The sequence below is a fragment of the Oryx dammah genome, unplaced genomic scaffold, assembly GCF_014754425.2.
Source record: "Oryx dammah isolate SB20612 unplaced genomic scaffold, SCBI_Odam_1.1 HiC_scaffold_11209, whole genome shotgun sequence".
Taxonomy (NCBI): Eukaryota; Metazoa; Chordata; class Mammalia; order Artiodactyla; family Bovidae; genus Oryx; species Oryx dammah.
The window spans coordinates 2082258-2106367 of NW_024080602.1; the positions used below are offsets into that span (position 1 = coordinate 2082258).

The following is a 24110-nucleotide window of genomic DNA, read 5'->3' on the forward strand; positions in this document are numbered from 1 at the left end:
ACATCCTCTACAATTGTGATTATGTAGCTATTACTCACTTAATACCATTGTATCAGGATTGTTCAACAGAAAAATAACAGAATTCTGTATCACCAAAACTACCATTTAATAGAGAAACCTGCAATCACTTTTTAAAACACAGATGCATATCAGAATTATCTTAGAATTTTCTAAAAAATACAAATGCCCAGGTATTGTTTTTTTTCCCTCCAGACTGCAGATATGTTTCTAATGAGCAGCCATGTTTAAAAACAACTGGACTATATGAGGATCTCTTTTATCTAGTTTCTTTCACTTTTTCTATTTCATATTCAGTCTCTCATTTCACTTAGTTTATGTTTTCTGATTTCTCCAGCTCCTTTTTTTTTTTTATGTCCTTTCTCAAGTCTTTATCAAGCTGAGCAGAAAAGCTTCTATATACATATATAGAAATAATATGTATAATATATATTTTTAGAAAACTTAAAAATTTTATCCTAACTAAAACATTTATGGTATTTTGATTCCACTTGTTTGACTTAGTATGAATAGAATGCTAGATCTATAATTTAAAAAAATAGATATGCAACAAGCCACAAAGGTTTACTGTATAGCACAGGGAACAATAGTCAATATCTTACAATAACCTATAATTGAAAGTATTTTCAAAAATAATATATGTGTATATGTATAACTGAATTACACCAAAAAACCCCAGGATTCTACTTTTTGAAACTTGGTAAGGTTTATCTTTTAGCTAGTTTTTCTAATGTCCTATGGAAATCTAATTACAATGTATGAGATACAAAATTTTAAATACATTTGTATAGGATATAAAATTAATATAAATATAAATCTATCACATACAAATTATTAATGACATCACTCAAGATGCTTCTATTCTTATTTTTTCTGCACTTAATAAAATATTCTCAGAGAACTATTAATATGTCTTACTATGACTATATATTTTTTCTTTTCCCTTATATTTTTTCTGATTTTTGCTTTATGCATCTTTGTTTCTTTGTTGTTAGGTGTCTAATCATTTATGATGTCTATCTTTTTTGTGAATTTTACCTATTATCATTAAAAATATTCATCTTTGTTTCATTTAAAAATAAAAAAACATTTTTTAAGGGGGAAAAAAAAGAGGTGATAAAGTCAAAACAAGAGGGATACTCTAATCTAACTGGTGTCCCTCACAAGAGGACGAAATCTGGACATGCAGGGAGGCCCCAGGGATACGCAGGCAGAGGGATGACCCAGGGAGGTCACCGCAGGAAGGTGGCCCTCTGCAAGCTAAAGAGGGACCTCAGAGAAATCCAACCCTGCTGGCACCTTGATCTTGCACTTCCAGCCTCCAGAACTGTGAGAAAATAAATTTCTGCTCACCAGAAATTTAAGCCACCCAGTCTGTGCTACTTTCTATGGCAGCTCAAGCTGACTAAGACAAACTGTGAGTGGTGAGGTTGAGTGACAAAGTCTCTAAGCCAGCGCCTCTCCACGGTCCTTCCGCAGGTGTCTGAGATCACCGGGGCGGTTGGTGGGGCTGGGGCATCTGCGTTGCCAACATGCTCTCAGGGCATGCAGACATCGCCACTATGTCTGGCCTCCAGCCCAGGCTCCTGGCTCAGCATCGTGCTGTCACCTCCCTGCCTGGAATATAGTTTATCACCGAAGAGGAGGTGCCCTTTAGATAAGTTAAGATGAAACCAAAGACACGGGCATGAAAAGTCAAGAGAGGGCACAGTGAGACACCAGCAAGGAGTCTGGTGAGGTGTTGGTGGGCAGAGGCCTGGAGAGAATGGGGAGGGAAGAGAGCAGGCCACAGATTGCTATGTCAAGTATAACCCGTCATTTAGTGAGTACCTCAAGGTCCCTGACACTGGGTCTGACATCAAGCCACTGTCTCATGCAGAATAGACCGTGGCTGGTCCTGGTAAAAGAAAACACTGAAGTTCTCAACCTAAAGAGCATAAAACATCACTGGTACACAACCCACGCACAATTACTAGAACTGCAAATCGACTGAATTAATAGCCAACCATTATTGGTATTAAGCAATTACAAGTAAAGGTCAATTTAGAATATTGGGGGCAATGTTCTTTAAAAAATGTGTTCAGTATTCAGTCAAGAATGAAGTAGCTTTCCAAACATTCAATGCCATATTTATATAAAATGATGGTAAATTTCTTCTGACCAAACATGTAAGATGGAAGCAAAGTAGTGAAAAGAAATGATCATTGTATCTAGGATGGAGGAGCCAAAGGATATTAATACTTTAATGAACAATAAAGTGAAAAAAAAAAAGACATATAGTACGTTCTTAAAAAGTAAGGTGCAGGTAGGGTGTACCAGGGTGAGAAGTCCATTGAATGATGGGCATAATACAGAGTGCTGATCTATAGAAGAAGTGATGAAGGAGAAACGGTGGAGCATCTCGCCAGTATAATAACATATACTATATAAGTACTCTTGCCTGGAAAATCCCATGGACAGAGGAGCCTGGTGGGCTGAAGTCCATGGGGTTACTAGGAGTCGGACACAACTGAACGACTTCTCTTTCACTTTTCACTTTTATGCACTGGAGTGTTCTTGCCTGGAGAATCCCAGGGACGGGGGAGCCTGGTGGGCTGCTGTCTCTGGGGTCGCATAGAATTGGACATGACTGAAGCGACTTAGCAGCAGCAGCAGCATATATAGAATAATATCAGTATAATGATACATTCCATCAGTATAATATATAGTCTTTGATCTAAGAACTAGAAAACCAATTTTAAATTCTAGGCATTGATTTAAAAATCTGCCATGGGCAAGCTTGTGATAACATGATTGGAAAATCTGTAGTAGGCAAAACAATGTCCTCCCAAGAACGTCCTTGTCCTAACTGCCAGCACCTGTAAGCATGTTAGGTTACATGGCAAAGGGGAGTTAAGGTCATGGGTGGCATTCAAGCGGCTAATCAGCTGACCTTAAAATAGGGAGATTGTCCGGACTATCCAGGTAGGCCTAATGTAATCATGAGGGTCCTTAAAAGCGGAGGAAAGGAGGAGATGTGGCTATGGAGGAATGGTTGACAACTGCAACACTGCTGGCTTTGAAGGTGGAGGAAATGGGCCAGGAGCCAAGGAATGTGGGTGGTCGCCAGAAGCTGGAAGAGGCAAGAAAACAGATTCTCCCATCGAGCCTCCACTGACACTTTGATTTTAGTCTAGCAAGACCCGTGTGAGACTTCTAAATGACAGCACTGTAAGATAATCTATCCTCTTTTTTTTTTTTTAATCTATCCTCTTTTTAAGCTATCAGATTTGCCATAATTTGTTATGGTGATAGGAGAAAACTAATACAAGGTGGAATTTGTCCCCAGATCCAAAACCATTCTTAGAACTGGAGACGGTAGCACATGGTTTCAGTTTCTTACTAGGACAACTGATGCCTTGCTTTGAAACAATTCAAAGATTATATGTGACATCCTCTGAAGTTTCCCCAATATGGGACATCTTGCTGAAACACATATCAAATCTGACCATAAACCACTCTTACGCATGCAATGGGAAGGCCAAATAAATGTCATTACACACTTAGATAAAATTTAGGCAACATGACAAAGAAATCAGTGAAACAACAGAAGGTCCTCAAATAGAGCAAATCCCACCTTTTTATGGGAAATGACGCTGGTTTTGAACCTGAGCTGTCCACAGATATTTGCTATGGGATGTGTTTAGCAAAAGCCTCCAAAAAATCTAGATTTGGCTAATTTCACTTTTAAAGGGATTAAAAATGTATATTTATTATTTTAAATATCTCTAGAACTTTTCTAAAGGGACCACACATGAAATATTCAAGAAAAATGATATTTCAATAAAATAAAATTCAAATAAGGACACAAGAACGTCTGTGGACTATGAAAGAGAAGATTCACAATCTTGAAATTGATTCCCACAGAAATTATTTTTCTGGACATTGTTGACTGAAGTATAATAACTGAGCAAGATACTACTTTCAGTTTTTTTAATAATAATTTTTTCTTGAAAAAAAGAAAAATCAAGTAACTATAGATACAGATACTGTTTTAAGAGAGTGAAAACAGCAACATAAGATGATTCATATGAATTTAAAATATTTCATAATTCTAGTGCTCAGTTATAATCATTATATGAAACTGCATTACCATGTTTGAAACTGAGAAGCAAAATTTATAGTAATTTCTGATTCTAAAGGTGGCTTTAAGAATATTTTTGATAATTCCAGTTCCTCTGCCTCAGCAGAGTTGAGTAAAAAGTCAACAGAAATTTCTTGCAAATGAAAGTAACTAAAATTTTTAAAAAATATCTAAGAACTATGATTCATGAATAATGATCTAATTTGGCATCATTGTTAATAGAACATAAATTATGTGATAATGTTGATTACAAAGTTATCATAATTTTGCTGAAGTGAAGGCAAGAAAAATAAATGTTATAGAATAAACATGCAAATTTATGAATTATGTGTATTCAGTTCAATTCAGTTCAGTCACTCAGTCATGTCCGAGTCTTTGCAACCCCATGAACTGCAGCACGCCAGGCCTCCCTGTCTATCACCAACTCCCAGAGTCCACCCAAATCCATGTCCATTGAGTCGGTGATGCCATCCAACCATCTCATCCTCTGTCGTCCCCTTCTCCTCCTGCCCTCAATCTTTCCCAGCATCAGGGTCTTTTCAAATGAGTCAGCCCTTTGCATCAGGTGGCCAAATTATGGAGTTTCAGCTTCAACATCAGTCCTTCCAATGAACACCCAGGACTGATTTCCTTTAGGATGGACTGGTTGGATCTCCTTGCAGTCCAAGGGACTCTCAAGAGTCTTCTCCAGCACCACAGTTCAGAAGCATCAATTCTTCAGTGCTCAGCTTTCTTCACAGTCCAACTCTCACATCCAAACATGACCACTAGAAAAACCATAGCCTTTGTTGACAAAGTAATGTCTCTGCTTTGTAATATGCTATTATACTCATTCAAACATCACTAATTCATCAACATCATATCCAGACATGTACAATAATAATTAAGTTCAGTTGTCTTTGGCATTCTATTGGCATTGCGCTAAGGTGCTCCAGTTGTGTCCAACTCTTTGCAACCCCATGGGCTGTAGCCCACTAAGCTCTTCTGCCCATGGATTTCCCAGGCAAGAATAGTGGTATGGGTTGTCATGTCCTCCTCCAGGGGATCTTCCTGACCCGGGATCGAACCCGCATCTTTTACGTCTCCTGCACTGGCAGGCAGGTTCTTTACCACCAGCCCCACCTGGGAATCACAGTTTTACATATTGTTTTTTTGTCATTATGAAGGGATTTTTGTCAAGGTAGAATTCATGTAACTATGAGCTTCATTTTGACTTTTACATATTTAGACATATAGTCTGTGACCTTTATTTATTCTGATTCAGATCCAGCGCATGGCAGGGGAAAACCCAGTTTTATTTGTTCATCATGAGAGCACTGAAAGGTAACGACTGTCAAGCCCATTCTACAGATGAGGAAAGTGAAGTTCTATGAAATGGAATTTCCAAAGTCAGAAGAAATACCAGAAGCAAGATGCAAACCCTTGTTAGTTAGATTGAAAAGCCCAGGATGCTTCACTACATCCAGCCTAGTGGAGTCAAGGATTGCTACAAGCATTTCATGGATATGCTAGATGTTATAAAAGTTTTCAGAAGGAAGGGATGGCTGGACCCTTGTGATGCAGAAAGGGCCTGGAAGAATAGCTGGGGAACTTCTGGTTCTGGTAGAATGGTGGATTAGATGTTATGAAGATCCTTCAAAGAAAACAATTAAAATGCAACATGAAGTCTGAATCATGTACTGGATAAATGTATTAGCAAGATGGCACAAAAGGAAGAAAGCCATAAAGCCCTCAAACAAAGGAAACCAGGAACTCTATGAGGTACACTGCTTTCACCATCAGAGTTTCTGCTGCCAAGCTTTGCAAATAAAAGATGAAATCCAAGACCCATCAAAAGCAGGGAATCTAATAGGTGACTTCATCAATAAAACTAGGACTTTAAAGATAAGTGAATGCAAAATAAATCTTACCAGACAGAACAAGACAGTTACAAAAGTTGTCTCTCTGAAAAAAAAAAAAATCTCTCCCAAGAATTTAGGACCATCAGCTCATCTTCACAGGGGGTCCGTGGTCCAAATCCATACCACCACCATGGTCCGAGAAGTCTCAAGTGGAAAACTTACCATGGTTACAAACAGAAATCAAAGTTTTATAGTTTCCTCAGGCAAGTAACAAAACAAATGCAAATCCTCTCTGAAGAATTTCTATTTTAATACAAGCATGCACACACCTGAAAACAAAATGCCATGAATGAGAAACAGCAAAAACAGGAGACAGCAGAAAGACCAAAGAACAGATACTGAAATATAAAATAATTATGTTCAAGTATGTTTAAAGAAAGAGCTAAACATAGAAACAATAAACAAGCAGATTTGAAAAGAAGATAATGCAACTTTAAAAAATTGAAAACAAGAACAAATAAAAATTCATTGAAAGGATAAATAGCATAGTACACCAAGTTGGTGGGGAAATCAGCCAACTGAAAGTACATTCAGAGAAACTACCCAGGATGCAGTCAGAGAGATTACAAAATAGAAGATGTGAAAAAGCAAATAAGAGACATGGTGAAAATTTCTCTGGAAGGAGAAAATACAGTGATTCTGATGTGATATTTGAAGAGATAACTGGTAAATGTCTATAGCTGTTGTTCAGTCGCTAAGTCGAGTCCGACTCTTTGCAACCCCCATAGACTGCAGCACACCAGGCTACCCTGTCTTCCACTATCTCCCAGAGTGTGCCCAAATTCATGTCCACTGAGCAGGTGATGTTATCTAACCACTTCATCCTCTGCCACCCCCTTCTCCTTTGGCTTTCAATCTTACCCAGCATCAGGGGCTTTTCCAATGAGTTGGCTCTTCGAATAGGTAGCCAGAGTACTGGAGTTTCAGCTTCAGCATCAGTCCTTCCAATGAATATTCAGGATGGACTTTAGGATGGACTGGTTTGATCTCCTTGAAGTCCAAGAGACTCAAGAGTCTTCTCCAGCATCACAATTCAAAAGCATCACATGTCTAGGCCTGTAAATGTCTAGAATTGCTGAAAGCCACTAGTCCTCAGATCCAAGAAGAGGGGCAGAGTAAAGACAGTTGGTGCTCACCACATACTCTAAGTGCTTTCTTACACGTCTCAGACCTTCTTGTCATTAGATTGGGTCCATGTTGACTGTATCTGGTTGCAATTAATTCCAGGCCAGGGCAGTGAAAGAATGATGCCCTCTTGTCATGGACTTGGGATGCAACCCTTCCACTCTTAAGAACTGAGCCACTCATCCCCCAGTGGAAATCACTTTTGGCTGAAAACGGCTACATTGCCCACTTTATGCTCACTGCTAAAGGGCAGCACACCCCCCACCCCCCCCAACTAAGGATGGATACAAAGTCCTGGCTTTCTTTTCTCCTTGGGGACAATTCTGAAGGATCAACCCTGCTCCAGAGCTCCCTGGGGGGTCAGCTGAGGCCTGTGATGGGACTTCTCCTTCTACCCAAGCCTGCTTCCCCCTCTTACTTAAGTATTGTTCCTCATGAATTTCCCACATGCAGCTCTTTTGTCTCAGAGCCTGTTTCCAGGAAATCCAACCTAAGACATCTCTCCCTCTTCCCCTTCTGTGGCGATGTAGGAGGCCACATGTTCCCGATGGAACAGCTAGAAGGTGGCTAACCTTTTATTCTCCTGGACACTTCACAGTTCCTCACTGACCACTTAGCTGGGTAATGTCAGCAAGAAGTCAACCTTTGCTCTGTTAAGACATTATTGACCACGACATATTAATACCATGTAAAGATAGCTGGAGTAACCACTAAACTGATAAATTCAGAGAATCTATCTAGCATATTAATTACAAAACAAGGGAAGGGAAAAGAGCATGTTCAAAAGGAAAAAAGAAAAGAATGTAAAACTTAAGGAATGCAGGGAAGGGAGGACAACAGAGAAAACAGGACAAATGCACAAAGATGATCAAACTAAATGCAAACATTTCAATACTCATTATAAATAGGAACAGACTAAACCATCCCTCTAAATGACACATGTTGCCAAGCAAGATAAAATCCAACTGTACCGTTTACATGAGACACAACTGAAATATAAGGACAGGGAGAGATTATTAGCCAAAGTAAGGAAAGAAATAAATCAGACACATAGCAAAAACAGTAAAGCTGGAGTTACTATAGGACTATCAGACAGATGCTAAGACAAAAAGCATTACTAGATATAAAGAGAACCACTTTTAAAAAATAATAAGAACTTTACTTCACCAGGAAGATAAAATTAAGAACTTAGATGGACCTAAAAAACACAGGCTCAAAACATATAAAGCAAAAATTGACTTATCTACATGGAGTAATTCACAAATATGACACCACTGTAGAAGATTTTAACACATTTCAATTATGGATAGCTTAAGCAAGCATAAGTTGCATAAGAAATCAAAATGGAAGTTAGAAATTAATTAGAACTGCATATGTGGACTGCAGTTAAAGCAATACTCTGGAAGAAATATATATATATATATATATATGTTTAATTGTTTATATTACGAGGTAGAGTGATTAACTTAAGAAGTTAGAGAAATAATAGTAAACAAACCCAAAGTAGAAGGAAAATAATAAAACTAACAGAGACATCAGAGATATAAAATACATTATAGAGAGAATCCACCCAGCCCAAATCATCTTCTTTTCAAATATTTTTTTTTAAAAGACAAACTGGCAAGATTAACCAAGAAGAGAACATTAAAACAAAGACCACATATTCATGTCAGTTGACACAGAAAAAGTATTTCACAAATCCAACACCCTTTTGTGATCAGAAAATACTCAGTAAAATAATACAGAACTCCTTTAAACCTAAAAGGCCGTCTATGAGAAACCCAGAGCTAACATATAATAGAAAGCTTTCCTCCCACCATCAGGACATCCGCTCTCACCACCTCTATCCAACATTGTAGTGGAGAGTCTAGGTAAGTCAACTGGACAAGAAAAAGAAATAAAAACCATCAAAATTAAAATGCAGAAGCAAACCTATCTCCATTTGCAGATGATATAATTTTTACATATAGGGATTTCTAAAGGAGTCACTAAAATACTGTTAGAACTATAAATACTGTTAATAAATTAATTCAGCAAGCATGTAAGATACAATATATACAAAACTTGGTTTTACTTCTATATCCTAGCAAAGAAAATCTGAAATAAATTTAAGGAAGCAATTCCACTTACAACAGTATCAAAAACCACAAAACACTTAGATATAAACTTAACAAATCATTTTACTGGTACAATTTTACATACTGAAAACTACAAAACATTGCTGAAAGAAATTAAAGAATACCTAAACAAATGGAAAGGCAGCCCATGTTCATGGATTTAATTTACTTAATAATATTAAGATGGTAATGCTTCCCAAATCGATCAACAGATTCAAAGGAACCCCTATTAAAATCCTGGTTGCATTTTTTTTGGCAGAAACTGACAAATAGATCCTAAAATTCATAAGGAAATGCAAGGGACCCTGAACAGTCAAAACAACCTTGAAAAAGAAGATCAGAGTTAAAGGACTCATACCTCCCAATTCCAAAACTCACAACAAAGCACGGTAATCAAGACAATGAGGTACTGACATAAGAATAGACAAACAGATCAATGGAATAAAACTGAGAATCCAGAAATAAACCTTCACATTTACAGTCAATCAATTTTCAATAAAGGTGTTAAGATAATTCCTGAAGAAATAATGAACAGTCTTTTCAACAAATGCTGTTGGGACTGCTTGATATCCCATACTAAGAAAAAAAAAAAAAAAACCAGAATAAAGCTGGACCTCTATCTCACACCACCCACAATAACTAACGCCAGTGGTAAAGAACCCATCTGCCGATGCAGGAGACGCAGAGACATAAGAGACAAGGGTTCAATCCCTGGGTTGGGAAGATCCCCTGGAGGAGGGCATGGCAACCTACTTCAGTATTCTTGACTGGAGAATCCCTATGGACAGAAAAACCTGGTGGGCTACAGTCCATAAGGTCACCCAGAATCGGACACGACTGAAGCGATTTAGCACACAAGCACAATAACTAACACACACACACAGAATGGATCATAGACTTAAATTTTAGGGGTAAAACTCTTCAAAGAAAATATAGGAGTAAATCTTCATGACCTTGGATAAACCAAACGTTTTTTAGTTATAACACCCAAAACATAAGCAACAGATGAAAAATGATATTTTCTGTTGCTGCTGCTGCTAAGTCACTTCAGTCGTGTCTGACTCTGTGCGACCCCATAGACGGCAGCCCACCAGGCTCCCCCGTCCCTGGGATTCTCCAGGCAAGAACACCAGAGTGGGTTGCCATTTCCTTCTCCACTGCATGAAAGTGAAAAGTGAAAGTGAAGTCACTCAGTCGTGTCTGACTCTTAGTGACCCCATGGACAGTGGCCCACCAGGATCCTCCATCCATGGGATTTTCCAGGCAAGAGTGCTAGAGTGGGGTTAGATAATATTAAATTTTAAAACTTTCATGTTTCCAGGGATACCATGACTAACATGAAAATGCAACCATAGAATGGTAGAAAACATTTTCAAACCATGTATCTGATAAGGACTTGTATTCAAAAAAGAACTCATACAACTCAGCAACAAGGACAAACGACCCAACTTAAACATTGGCCAAAGACTTGAATGGACATTTTTCTGAAGAAAGTATACAAATGGCCAATAAGCACATGCAGAGAAGCTCAATATCACTAATATTTAGGAAAATTCAAATCAAAACTACAGTGAGATCTCACCTCATATCTGTTAGGATGGCTACTGAGAAAAAAACAGAAAATACCAGTCATCTAAATTTAGGGGCAGTCTACAAAAAGAAGGAAATTCTGATATACGCTATAACATCAATAAACTTGAAGACGTTATGCTCAGTAAAATAAGACAGTCACAAAAAGACGAATACTGTATAATTTCACTTGCACGAAGTACTTAACGTAGTCAAATCATAAAGACAAAATGTATTAATGGTAGTCATCAGAGACCAGCCAGGAGAAAATGGGGAGTTCTTATTTAATGGGTACAGAGTTTCAGTTTTACCAGATAAAAAGGATTATGGAGATGAATGGTAGTGATGGCTGCAAAATAAGGTAACTGTATTTAACACCACAGAACCATGCACTTAAAAATAGTTAAGATGGTAAATTTTAGGTTAAGCATATTTTGCCACAATAAAAGAAAAAGTTACTCCTAGATTTATCATGTGGCCCAGCCATTCCACTCCCAGGTGTGTACCTAGAGAAATGAAAATATGTCCACACAAAAACTTGTACACAAATAACTCGTACATAGCATTACTCATAATAACCAAAAAAAAAAATGGGAACAACTTAAGTGTTCACCAATTGATGAATGAACAAACAAACTGGTATATCCATAAGTGGAATACGATTCAGCCATAAGAACAAATAAAGTACTAATCCACGCCATAGCACATATGAACCTTGAAAACACTATGCTAAGTGAAAGAATGCATTCACAGAAGGCCACCCACTGCATGATCCCATTTATATGAAATATCCAGAATAGGCACATCCATAGAGACGAAGTAAATTAGTGGTTGCCACAGGCCTAGGAGTGGGGGCAGTGGGAAATGCCTGCTACTTGGTACAGATTTTCTTTCCAGGGTGATGACAACATTCTAAAATTGATTGTGGTGATGGTTTTGTACAATATACTTTGTGTGTGTCAACATATTAAAACTCACTGAGCTGTGTCCTCTTAAAGGGAGTATTTTATGGTAGCAGCAGTAGTGCTAGTCACTCAGTCCTGTCCAATTCTTTGCAACCCCATGGACTGGGCTCCTCTGTCCCTGGGATTCGCAAGGCAAGAATACTGGAATGGGTTGCCATTTCCTTCTCCAGGGGATCTTCCTGACCCAGGGATCGAACCTGGGTCTCCCACATTGCAGGCAGATTCTTTACCATCCCAGCCACCAGGAAGCCCCATAAATTATATTTTAATGAAAGTGTTTAAAAAAACTTTCGACAGAAAATTCAGCTGTAGCATCAAGTTGTCCCTTGCACAGTTCCACCGTGTCATTCACATAGAGTAAGAGATAAATGATGCTCCCCTGAGGTGAGCAACATGATGGTCCTGATCGAACAGCTTTAGAGGTAAAGCCTACCAAGTAGTCAGGAATGCATGATTCTAATATTACACAATTTTTTCTATAGAATAAAATTGCAGCACTCTCCAACTCATCTGTGGTTGCCATCATCTTAATCCCCAGTGCAGGCAAGGGCAGTATAAGAAAGAAAAATTACAGGCCAACTCAATAAATAGATTGAAGGATCCTAGTCAAAAATATCAGCTGATTGCAGCAACAGATTAAAAACATACCCCATCATGACCAAGTAATATTTAAATGCAATGTTGGTTTAACGTTAGTAAGTCAATCAATGTAATTAACCACATTAACAACTTTCAAATGAGTCATATATGACCATCTCAGAAGATATATGATACAAAAAAAGAATTTATTACTGATTAGAGGGGGGAAAATATCCTAGGAAACAAGGGATAGAAAGGCAGGTTATTTAAATATACACACCCAGAGAAAGAGCTAACATTAAGTAACAAAATGCTGAAAGCATTTCTTTGGATTAAAATCAAGAACAATACAAAAATGCCTGCAATCACAATTCACTTTAATAAAGCTTCTGATTCCCACGGTGGTGATCTAGGCACTCACTCTGAGAAATCCTGGGCTGGAGAAAACCAGTTGCTATGAGCTGACTCCTTGCTTCCAGGTGCCCAAGCCCACCACCCAGCACCACTGATCTGGCTCTGCTTCTGCTCCTTCATTGTTAGCCCAACAGTCTCTTTCATTTTTCTTGGATCGTCACAGTATATCCGTGAGATAGATATTATCTCCATTTCACAGACAGGGAAACTGAGGCTTAGCATTACGAGTCTTGTCCAAATTCCCACCGTAAGTGGCAGAGCATGGTGCAAGGCTGAGAAAAGGTTTGCTTTCCCTCTCTAGAGCTAGCACCTCAGGAACCCTCCTGCCTGTGCCCCTAAATTAAGGCCTTCCAGACAATGTGGTGAGTTTACCTGTAGCCTGGGGGCCAGGGCTATCATTAACAAAAGATCCTCAATATGACCCAAAATACTCTTGTTTCCTGGCCAAGGGTCATGCCACGTTCCACATGAACTTGCTGTCTAGACGTCCCTGTTTGTCTCTAGGTTGGGTTTGGGTAGGAATCAACACCTAGACATTTGTTCCATTCTTTGAGCTCTTTGTTCACGTCTTTCAGAGCTCCCTAATGTACCCAGGTCTGTTTTTTAGGCACAAGGGAGACTTGAAATTATGAGGCATGCACCTTCCACAGGAAGAGAGAACTGTCCTTTCCTGTAAGTAAGCCATTAGCAGGATTGCGCCGGAATAAAGGATGCCAAGAGGTGGTGCCCCACCCCTCCAGGGATGGGTGAAGCTCGGAGAGGGTAGGGAAGTGGCCTAGGCCACACAGCTGGCTAATATATGAAGGGAGAGGCAGCTGTACAGAGCAGCGTGCAGAGGTGTCAACCAACAGCTGAAGGGAGAGGGCACCAGCAGCTCCACGCAGGAGTCAGAAAGGAGGATGGATGAAATGGAGGGGAGGAGATGGAGTAACCCTTCTTCAAACAGAGATCAAGAAAGGTGAATGTCCGATCCAGTGGGGAGACTAGAGAGAGCACCAGTGTGGTTGGAGAAGTGGGTTTAATGGATAAAAAACAATGGAGGAGGTGGATAGGGGTCAGGCCAGGGAATACCAGGCAGGGAGCTGGGGAGGGAGTCTATGGGAGGGGCAGTTCAATGCCTCCTCCCAACACACTCCACTCCTCCAAGTGCGGAGGGCACAGGAGAGTTGATAATAACAGCCAACATTACTGACTTCATCACATGCCGTGTACTTCCCATAGGTTGCCTCACTTAATTTTCACCACTACCCTAGGAAGCAGATTCTAGCACCACCCCATTTTACAGATGCAGAAACTGAGGTCGGGAGATTAAGGTCACTCTGCGGACCAAGTATTGGAACCCAAAGAGCCCACCAAAAGTAAGCTTAACATTTCTATGAAGTCTCCTATTTTAAATATTCACGCACATTATGCATTTTCTCCTTAAAATGGTTGCATCTGAATATTTTTAAGATGTCATTCCTCCTCCCCAACTAAATCCTCAAATAAAACCACCCTCCAGACAGGCAGAGCCACTGTGTTCCCCCTGGGGCTGCATGACCCTTGCACATGATGCTGGGAAGCCAAGTAGTGGATGTGGGAGCCAAAGGAAAGTTTTGAAGGAAACAGATGTGAGACGTGATGTTGGCCCCTGTCTCTGACTAATGCCATTGTACTAAAAAGAAAACTGTCGTCTCCACCATTTATGGAAAACTGGACAGAAGACACAGCATCTCCAGCCTCAGGGCCCATCTGGGTCCTTATCCTCAGAACCCCCATACATTCAGAATCCCAGCAGGGGACCCAAGATCCCCAGTGAGAACACCTTTTTCTCTTGTATTTCTTTCCTGGGCACAGTCTTGAACCCACCCTTGACCAAAACTCCCAGGAAGACATCCAAGAAGATACCTGTAACCTCTGCCCCAAGAATCCCCACACCTGCCCCATGGTTTCCCAGCTCCAGGTCTTCACTCATACCCTTCCTTCCACCTGGAGTGCTCTCCCCACCTCCCAAATGCTACCCATCCTCAAAATGCATCTTACAGCTCATCCCCTTCACGGAGCCTTCCCTGATCCCCTCCTCCCCCAAGCGACCAACCCCTCCTCTGAACAAATGTGCCCCTCTCTGAGCATACACCCTAACCCACTTGGCCGTGGAAGTGCTCCTGCACGATTTTAAATCTTCCCAACCAACACAGAGCCCCTTAAGGGCAGGCTTGGTATGTGATTCTTCTCTGGGCTCCACACACAGTAACGCCTTGCACGTAGTAGGCAGTCAATAAAAATGTCAAGTGCATCAATCAAAGGATCACTCTGTTTCCCTACTCATCTCAGCCACTAGTTCTCTGTGGGTAGAACCAGCCAGGGAAACGCACCAGGAAGACACCCACAGCCTCGTGAGAATGCAGGCAGGACCCCTGCTCGACAGCACTGTGGGGACCCGGCTTCATTTCCAGCGTGTCTGTTACCTGCTGCATCTTCAGCTCCACCCTCCAACAGCTCCACAGCCTTTTGATTTCACCCCAGTGCCTGCTGGCATCACCTAGCCTTGCAGGCTTTTAGGGAGAGGGTCTAGTGGTCTGTCTCTTCTTAGTCTTCCACTCACGGTGCCAAGATTGTTTGGGACTTTGTTTTTTTGGGGGGGTCATAAGGGCTGGGCAGTCAGCTGGGTGGAAAGGAGCTCTCACCCACCTTTCCCGTGACGTCTTCCAGGTGAAACATCTCACCATGAAATAACAGTTATTCTTTTTCAGTCAAAAAGGAAAGAAATATGGACACTTCCCTGATGGTCCAGTGGTTAAGACTCTGTGCAGGGGACACAGGTTCGATTCCTGGTTCAGGAACTAAGATTCCACATGCCTCATGACCAAAAAAAAAAAAAAAAAATTTTTTTAAAGGAGAGAAATATGACACCAAAACAAGGGTGTAGTGAGATGACATTACTTTGCAAGGGCAGGAAAAGTTGCACCACTGGCCACAGCTCACAGGCAGCACGGAGCATGGCCTCACCTGTCTCACTAAAAACACAGACTCTCACTGCATTCCAGGTGTTTCGGGGGGCTGCCCTTGAGCACTCAGGCAAAGGAGGTGCAATGACTCTCCCTGATTGCCTCAACTCACACCTGGCTTAGGCCCCCTGTAAGGAATGAGAACAGCAAAGCCACACTCAGGTGACTCTGCCCCTCGCCTGCTTCCAAGCACCCATGAGGGACGACACTTAAAAAGCTGCCACTCAGCCGGTGCTGCTGGCTTCATCTCTGCAGCCTAACTCTGTAGTCTCAATAACGGCTCTGTTTCAGGATAAAATACAGATGTCACAGGCGAGCGCTACAACTCAAGAACAGTTTCAGGATCACTTCCATTTTCAGGTTTGGTGCAGGTGAGGGAAACAGGCAGCCTGGATTCCCCAAGGGAATCCGTGAGGGACTCCTTGCAGAGGCTGGGTCTATACAGAGAAGATTGGGTGGAGATAGCAGTCGGCGTGTTGCAGAGGCCCAGCCCTGGTCGCAGCCTGGAACTCAACCACTGGAATGAGAGCACATACCTGCGGCACCTGCTCCATGCTGAGCAGCCTGGGTAGCTTCAGGCTCAGCATCTTGAATTCGGGCTGGGAAGACCGGTAGGTGACAGCCGGTCCCTGTCACCAGGACTTGCTCAAAGTTCTGACATGGCTCCGGGCACCTCTGGCCAGCCGGGTCTGAGCCGCTTCACTGAAAGAGGACAGTGGGAAGAACTCCAGTGAGCGTCAGCCTAACTCCAGCTGGGTCAAGACTGTTTAACTACAGCACAGACCTTTGCTTGTGATGGCAAAATAACCAGGCTGCCTTAAAAACAACAGAGAAACAGACTGCTGAGTCATTCACTCTGAGAGTGATGGAGGAAGGTAATTAAATCACAATAGGGCAATCATAGAATTATAGCACTGGAAAGGGCCATGGAGGTCACCCAGTGCCTCCGTGTTACACAAGAGGGTCAGAGGCGTAGGGCAACCTCCCCAAGGCCACACAGCTTAGGGAGAGCTTGGGGCTGCTCACGCTCCCTGCATCAGGAGCTACCCCTGGACAGAGTGTCATCCAGGTCTGGCCCACCAAGAGGTGTCCTCCCAAAGAGAGGCAGCTTTTCCAGAAGGCTCACGGGAGCGGGACTGCCCTGAGACACACAGAAGGACCAGGCCAGGCAAATCTAAGGCACTTGGAGTCAAAGCAACAGGACTGTTTAAATGCAGGATTAACAGCTCTATGTAATGTAAACTAGAGGAACCCAAAGACAAGGAAAAGGCCCAAGAAACTGGAAAGTACTATTAGTAGCTGGGTTCAGCAAAAGAATGAGCAGAGCTAGGAACTTACCACAGTCAATGCCTCATCCACTCCCATAGTCACTGGGCCAAAATCTGCCGCCTCTTTAGAGCTCCCAAGGGGTTCTGTCCCTGCCTCCAAAAGGCCGGAAGACCTGGCTTGTACCTCTCTCGTAGCACCAACCACATCTGACTGCAGGCGGAGCTACCCGCCAAGGCCTTGTCTCCCCTGTACATCCCTAGCCCCTACCAACCTGGGAGGATGATCCCGAGATGGCCGGAATCTCAGGGTGTGTGCTTGGCTCACCCTGGGCCTTCAGCAAATGCTTTCTTAATGATGCAAAGTTGTTCACCCTTTGAACCTAAGGTGTGCTTTTGCTTTTGTGCTTTGCTTGTACTTTTGCTTCTTATTATAGTTCTTTATGTTATGTTCTTTGTGTTATATTATCTGAAACTATGTAGCAAAATATAATGTAGTTATGTTTCATCATAAATATGCTTTTATTAAAAACACTGGGGTAAGTAATTATTCACCACAGTCAAAAGGTGGCAATGAAAGGGATAGAGAAGAACAATTAAAATAGTTGGTTTAGAAATCTCACTACAGGATTAAAGACAGGGAGGGAATTTTAAGGCTGTTTGGGAGACTGTTGTTAAGCTAATGACCACTCAAGAAAAGAATCCAGTAACCTAGCAACAATCTACACTACCTTGAAAGAAGACCAGGGGCATCCAAGCGCATCCAGGCACACTCAAGCCACAAACCCTGACAGTTAAAATACAGGACAATATGGGGTCTGAGTCTCGTTATGCGAAGTCAGGGAGCTAATGGTCCTTGAAGAGCAGAATCTCCTCATGTAGTCAAGAGGGAAATATGTGAAAGGGGAAAGAACCTAGGTGAAAGGGGACATTGCACCAAAACCTGAGATGAATTACCATAGTTCAGTAATGTTACCATCCTTTTGCTAATATACCTGTGATTTACTAGGGCCATCACAGTCCTGGTTAGACCACACAGGGTCAAAGGAGGAATTAATGATGTAAGCCTTGATGTCTGCCCAAGAATGAGGAAGGAGGTGGTCTTCTCCCCTCCTCACTTTTTCTCTGATTCTAAGATGCAGCTCTCTTTGTTCTAGAGGCTGAGCTCCTTTGCCTGCCCACATATATCTCTTACAAGCATCCTATACTAATAAACTCACTCTTTGCCTATGGCTTTGCCGCATGCTGAATTCTTTTTGGAATGAATCAAAAGAACACCAGGCGAGTGGTTTCAATTAAAAGAGTGGGTTTGAGTCCCCTCCTAAATCAGTGATCATGGGTTCAAATCCCATCCAAGGAGTGTGGCTTCAGAAACAACCCAAGCACCCATCAGCTTGTGGATAAATAAACTAGCAAATAAACAAGATGGGGTCTACGCATGCAATAGAATATTACTCAGTTTTAAAAAGGAATGAAGTTCTAATGCATGGATGAAACTTGAAAAAATTACACCAGGTGAAATAAGCCAGTCTCAAAAGGCCAAATATTGTATGATTCCAATTACATGAGGGGCCTGGCATAGGCTCTTACAGAGCCAGAAAAGAGGTTGGTGGGGAGGGAGGAATCGGAGCTGTTGTTTAAGGGGTACTGAGTTTCTGTTTGGGAGGATTAAAAGTTCTAAAAAGGGGTAGTGGTAATGGTTGCTCAATACTATAAATGTAAAATGCACTTAAAAATGATAAATTTTTTTTATGTTGTGTATATTTTACCACATTAAAAAAGTAGTTACAGAACATTTCTGAATGACAAAATAATAAAGAAAATAATTTTTTTTTAATTGTTACATGTTACCTGGGTACATTTTGCCCAGGTTAAAGAAGAAGAGTTGATACTTTGCAAACAAATGAGCAGCAGCTGTGTAAGTGGACCTGGCATGTCTTGGTTCTCCTAGATTTCCAGCCTAAATTACCAAGCCACTTTCACCCCCAGACGCACCACTAACTCACCTGGCACCAGGAAGAGAGGTGACAGTCTCAGCCTGAGGTTCCAGGGGAATACCACAAAAACCCCTAGCAATGATGGGACCAAGGCTGGGTCTCCATGGGCCGGCCTACCTTGGTCCCCTGGTTCTCCCTGAATTTCAATGCCATGAGCAAGAAAAAGGAAAGCAATGGTCCCTCCCCTCACAGCACACACCATCCAGGAAGACTGACCCAGTGAAACATACGACAGGAGGGCAATACGAAGCAGCATATGATTCATCCTCTTCTTCATTCAGCCAAGGTGTCTGGCATTTTTATCATGTAATGAATAAGAGTAAGGGCTCAATGTAAAGATGATTACACCCTGTGAGCTGCAGCAGCTGGAGGGAAAACATGCGAATTGAGCTGAAATAAAAATTGCATGGGTTTGTGACACACAGAATGGAGGAAAATAGATGTCCAGGAAAAATGAAGTTGAAAAGACTGTCCTTGTCTCCAAGAAACGCATAAAGAAAAAGATAAGACAGATATGAACTCAGCTAACCAGGACAAGTCACCCTTGAAGGCGAGGACCTCCCACCCACTCTACATCAGGCCTGTGCTGGCAACCTTGCCCGCCTGTCTGGTCTCTTTCACCCTCACCACCCTGGCTCATATCGCCAGGCAGAGCAGTTCAGGGCCTCCAGACTGGACAAAAGCCACATCAGTTCCAAGACCAGTTTGCCATTTCCTGTGCAATTCCAGGCAAGCAACGTAACTCCTTATGCCTCAGTTTCCCCATCTGTGAAATGGAAATAACAGTGGTACTTTCTTCCTAGTGTGGTGATTATGATTAAATGAGAGAAGAACCCATGCAAAGGGCCTGCCCTCAGGGAAAGCGCCAATAAGCACTTGCTCCTGTTACTAATTTTCAGATAGGAAAATTAATTTTCTATTTTACAGGCAGGAAAACCAAAGTGTTGAAAAGTGAGGGGGCTTGCAGAAGATCTCACAGATAGTAGATAGAGATATCATTTGATTTCTGGTTTGCGTGGATGGAGGTAGAGGAGGGTTGGGGTGGGGATGGTGATGCTTCTGGAGTTGTGTTATTTGATCTGAGGGCTACAGGCTGCATAGAGATTGGAGACTTTGAAACGGCACTCTGTGGGCCCCTAAGGTGAACTTCAGGGACCACTTTTTTGGGGATTAGGGGGTTGTACCAGTAACTAGGAGAACAAGAAGATGTCTTAATTGAAATTTTTCTGAATTATAGTGGAAACATAAGTCCTCTCTTTGAAAAGAAAACATTAAGAGGCATAAGTTTCCTTTTAAAAAGAGAACTGAGGGACTTTCAGCTGTGGTCCCATGGTTAAGAATCTGCCTTCCAAGGCAGGGAACACAGGTTTGATCCCTGGTTGGGAAACTAAGATCCCTCACACTATGGGTCAACTAAGCCCTTCAAAAAATAAAATAAAAAAATAGAATCGATTTTGATTAAAGAGAGTCAAGTTTGGGCTTCCCTGGTGGCTCAGACAGTAAAGAATCTGCCTGCAATGCAGGAGACGGGGGTTTGATCCCTGGGTCAGGAAGATCCCCTGGAGAAGGGAATGGCAGCCCACTCCAGGATTCTTGTCTGGAGAATCCCATGGACAGAGGAGCCTGGCAGCCTACAGTCCATGGGGTGGCACAGAGTGAGATGCCACTGAGCAATTAACACTGCAACAATCTGTCTCTGGCTAGTGCTCCATCCTTATTCCTGGTCTCCCCACTCCCGCTCCCTCACTGCCCCCACCCAGTAGACAGCCTACACACTGTATCCCAGGCCTGAAAGGACAAGGCCAGCAAAACATCACATATGAGGTAGCCGAATATAAACAGATGGCCTACTTCCCACACGAGAGTCCAAAAAGGAAAAAAAAGCCCACCAGGTGCCTCTGTCCATGGAATTCTCTAGGCAAGAAGAATGAAGTGGGTTGCCATTCCCTTCTCCAGGGGATCTTCCTAACCCAGGGACTGAACCCTGGGTCTCCCGTATTGCAGGCAGAGTCTTTACTAGCTGAGCCACCAGGGAAGCCTGATAACTTCTAGGGATGCAAATAAACTAGTACATACTCTCTTTTTCTTTGCCATTCTTTGTTTTGTTTTTCCTTTTTTATTTATTTCAATTGGAGGCTAATTACTTTATAATACTGTGGTGGATTTTGCCATACATTGACATGAATCCGCCATGGGTGTACATGTGTTCCCCATCCTGAACACACCTCCCACCTCCCTCCCCATCCCTTCCCTCAGGGTCATCCCAGTGCACCGGCCCTGAGCGCCCTGTCTCATGCATTGAACCTGGACTGGCGATCTCTTTCACATATGATAATATACATGTTTCAGTGCTATTCTCTCAAATCATCCCACCCTCACCTTCTCCCACAGAGTCCAAAAGACTGTTCTATGCATCTGTGTCTCTTTTGCTGTCTCGCATATAGGGTCATCGTCACCAACTTTCTAAATTCCATATATATGCGTTAGTATCCTGTACTGGTGTTTTTCTTTCTGACTTACTTCACTCTGTATAACAGGCTCCAATTTCATCTATCTCATTAGAACTGATTCAAATGCATTCTTTTTAATATCTGAGTAATATTCCATTGTGTATATGTACCACAGCTTTCTTATCCATTCGTCTGCCAATGGACATCTAGGTTGCTTCCATGTCCTGGCTAAACAGTGCTGCGATGAACATTGGGGTACATGTGCCTCTTTCAATTCTGGTTTCCTCAGTGTGTATGCCCAGCAGTGGAATTGCTGGGTCGTATGGCCACCTCATGCGAGGAGTTGACTCATTGGAAAAGACTCTGATGCTGGGAGGGATTGGGGGCAGGAGGAGAAGGGGACGACAGAGGATGAGATGGCTGGATGGCATCACTCAGTCGATGGACATGAGTCTGAGTGAACTCCAGGAGTTGGTGATGAACAGGGAGGCCTGGCGTGCTGCGATTCATGGGGTCACAAAGAGTCGAACACGACTGAGTGACTGAACTGAACTGAACTAATTAATGGCAGTTCTATTTTCAGTTTTTTAAGGAATCTCCACCCTGTTCTCCATAGTGGCTATACTAGTTTGCATTCCCACCAGCAGTGTAAGAGGGTTCCCTTTTCTCCACACCCTCTCCAGCATTTATTGCTTGTAGACTTTTTGATAGCAGCCGGTGATTCTGACCGGTGTGACCTCATTGTGGTTTTGATTTGCATTTCTCTGATAATGAGTACACACTCTCTTTATTACATTAATTTATTAATTTAGTTAGACATACCTATTTAGAATCCCTTACCATATCTAACATAGCATTAATTTTAAAAAATTGTGTTTCCACTTCTAGTTCATAGAAATAAGTGTATTCATAATCTCCATATGCATCTTTGACCAAAGGATCTTCATTTAACACTTTTCGGAGTCACCCAACACAGTTAAAGTGAAAAATATTCTCATTTCCCGCTAAGTTATTTGAAAGCTACACTTTTGGGGGCTTCCCTAGCAGTCCAGTGGTTAAGACTCTGCCTTCCAATGCATGGGGGGTGGGGCTGATCCCTGGTCGGGGAACTAAAGTCCCACATGCCAGAGGATGCAGCTGAAATGTTTAAAAAAGAAAGGAAGAAAGCTATATTTTTTGAAGTTGTGTTTAATGCTCTTGCTAAAAATGTATCCCAAGTCACAAGTATTCATTTACTATTAGGGCACTCTATGGCAAATTGCTTTCAAACACTTCACACAGACAGTGTGATGTGAAAATGTTAGTTTTAACCCATATCCCTGGGGTTGTGGTTCATTAGCATTTGAAAGACAAACCATAAGCTCACATTCCAGAGGCCACAACTTTGGTTCAGTTGGGGTTGCTTTTGATCAACACCAGAGGGTTTGCTAATTAGCCGGATGGATGCTGTCTCACTGGAAAAATGAGTGGAGTTAGAGATGTGTACACTGATGAGAAGTGCTGCCTAGGCACCTCCCCTCCTGCATGAGCAGAGGGTGCCCCAGAGTGGCTGCGCCTCTGAATGAGCCCAAATGAGCCCTTTCAGGATTCTGGGCTTGAACCCATGAGTTCAGCTGACGCGTATCATCAGCCTCACACGAACTTTCAAGAAAGGTGCGTAAAAGCCCTGCAGAGGGTAAGCTGCAGAGACTTCACCTGCTAACGAAACAGGGCATCTTAGTGGTTTTGTGGGCTTCTCCGGTGGCTCAGTCAGGAATGAATTTGCTTGTTGGAAGCTATTTGTGTAGGGGCAAAGGGTGGGAGCGGAGCTGACACAGGACTCAGCCCGACACACTTACTCTGCTGCGCCACCTGGTGGTGAGGTTGGGGTTCCTCTAGCGCTCAGGGACCCGAAAGTACTGTATTTCCAGGAACTTCAGAAGTGCCCAGCTGGAAGTCACACCACCACTTTGCATACCACTAAGATAACACACACAAAAAAATCACCAGCTATAATCATGAGACAGAGCTGATTGGAAATGAATCCTGATTTCAGAGCTGTTTTAATGTTTTTTTGTTTTTTGTTTTTTATGTACACATAGTAACTGATGAAATACAGTGATGGTAAACAAGTGATTGGCCCTAGTTAGTTTGCATGGCTACTCTCTCCAGACCTACTACTACTTTACAGGGATCATTAAAAGCTCCTTTGTAACAAAACCAGTACTTGTAAATTGGAGATCAGATTTCTGGGAATAAATCTCAATCTGTATTACATTTTTGTCTCTCTCTTTTTTTAAATTGATCATGTATGTGAGGTGCCTTCTGAAAGGATCCCAAACAAACACTAATGGGGAAAGATTCAGGTGATCACGTCTTCCCCCAAACATCCCATCCACTGCTCAAAATAAAGGAACAGACGGACTCCGAATAGGAAGAACTCTGGATGGGCCAAATTCCCTCTTTTCTGAAAAATATCATGTTGGAAAACATAAAATTTCTCATTGGGCATATATAGCAAAGACAAAGAATGCTGTTTGGTAGGGAATTTCTCCATAGCTTGCTTTTAGAAAAATTGGAAAAATGAGATCAGAAAGCTCAGAGAGGTCATCTGTCCAAAG

At 42.0% G+C, this 24110-nt stretch overlaps 1 protein-coding gene across 1 annotated transcript in view; it reads right to left on the reverse strand.

Moving 5' to 3' along the window:
* The window catches only part of LOC120860881 (membrane progestin receptor gamma), an 88852-nt gene that overhangs the window by 34026 nt on the left and 30716 nt on the right, over window positions 1–24110 (reverse strand). The window contains exon 2 of the mRNA XM_040236584.1: window positions 16335–16500. Within this exon, the coding sequence (XP_040092518.1) occupies window positions 16335–16385 (51 nt within the window). The 5' untranslated portion in view covers window positions 16386–16500. The remainder of the gene's footprint in view (window positions 1–16334; window positions 16501–24110) is intronic.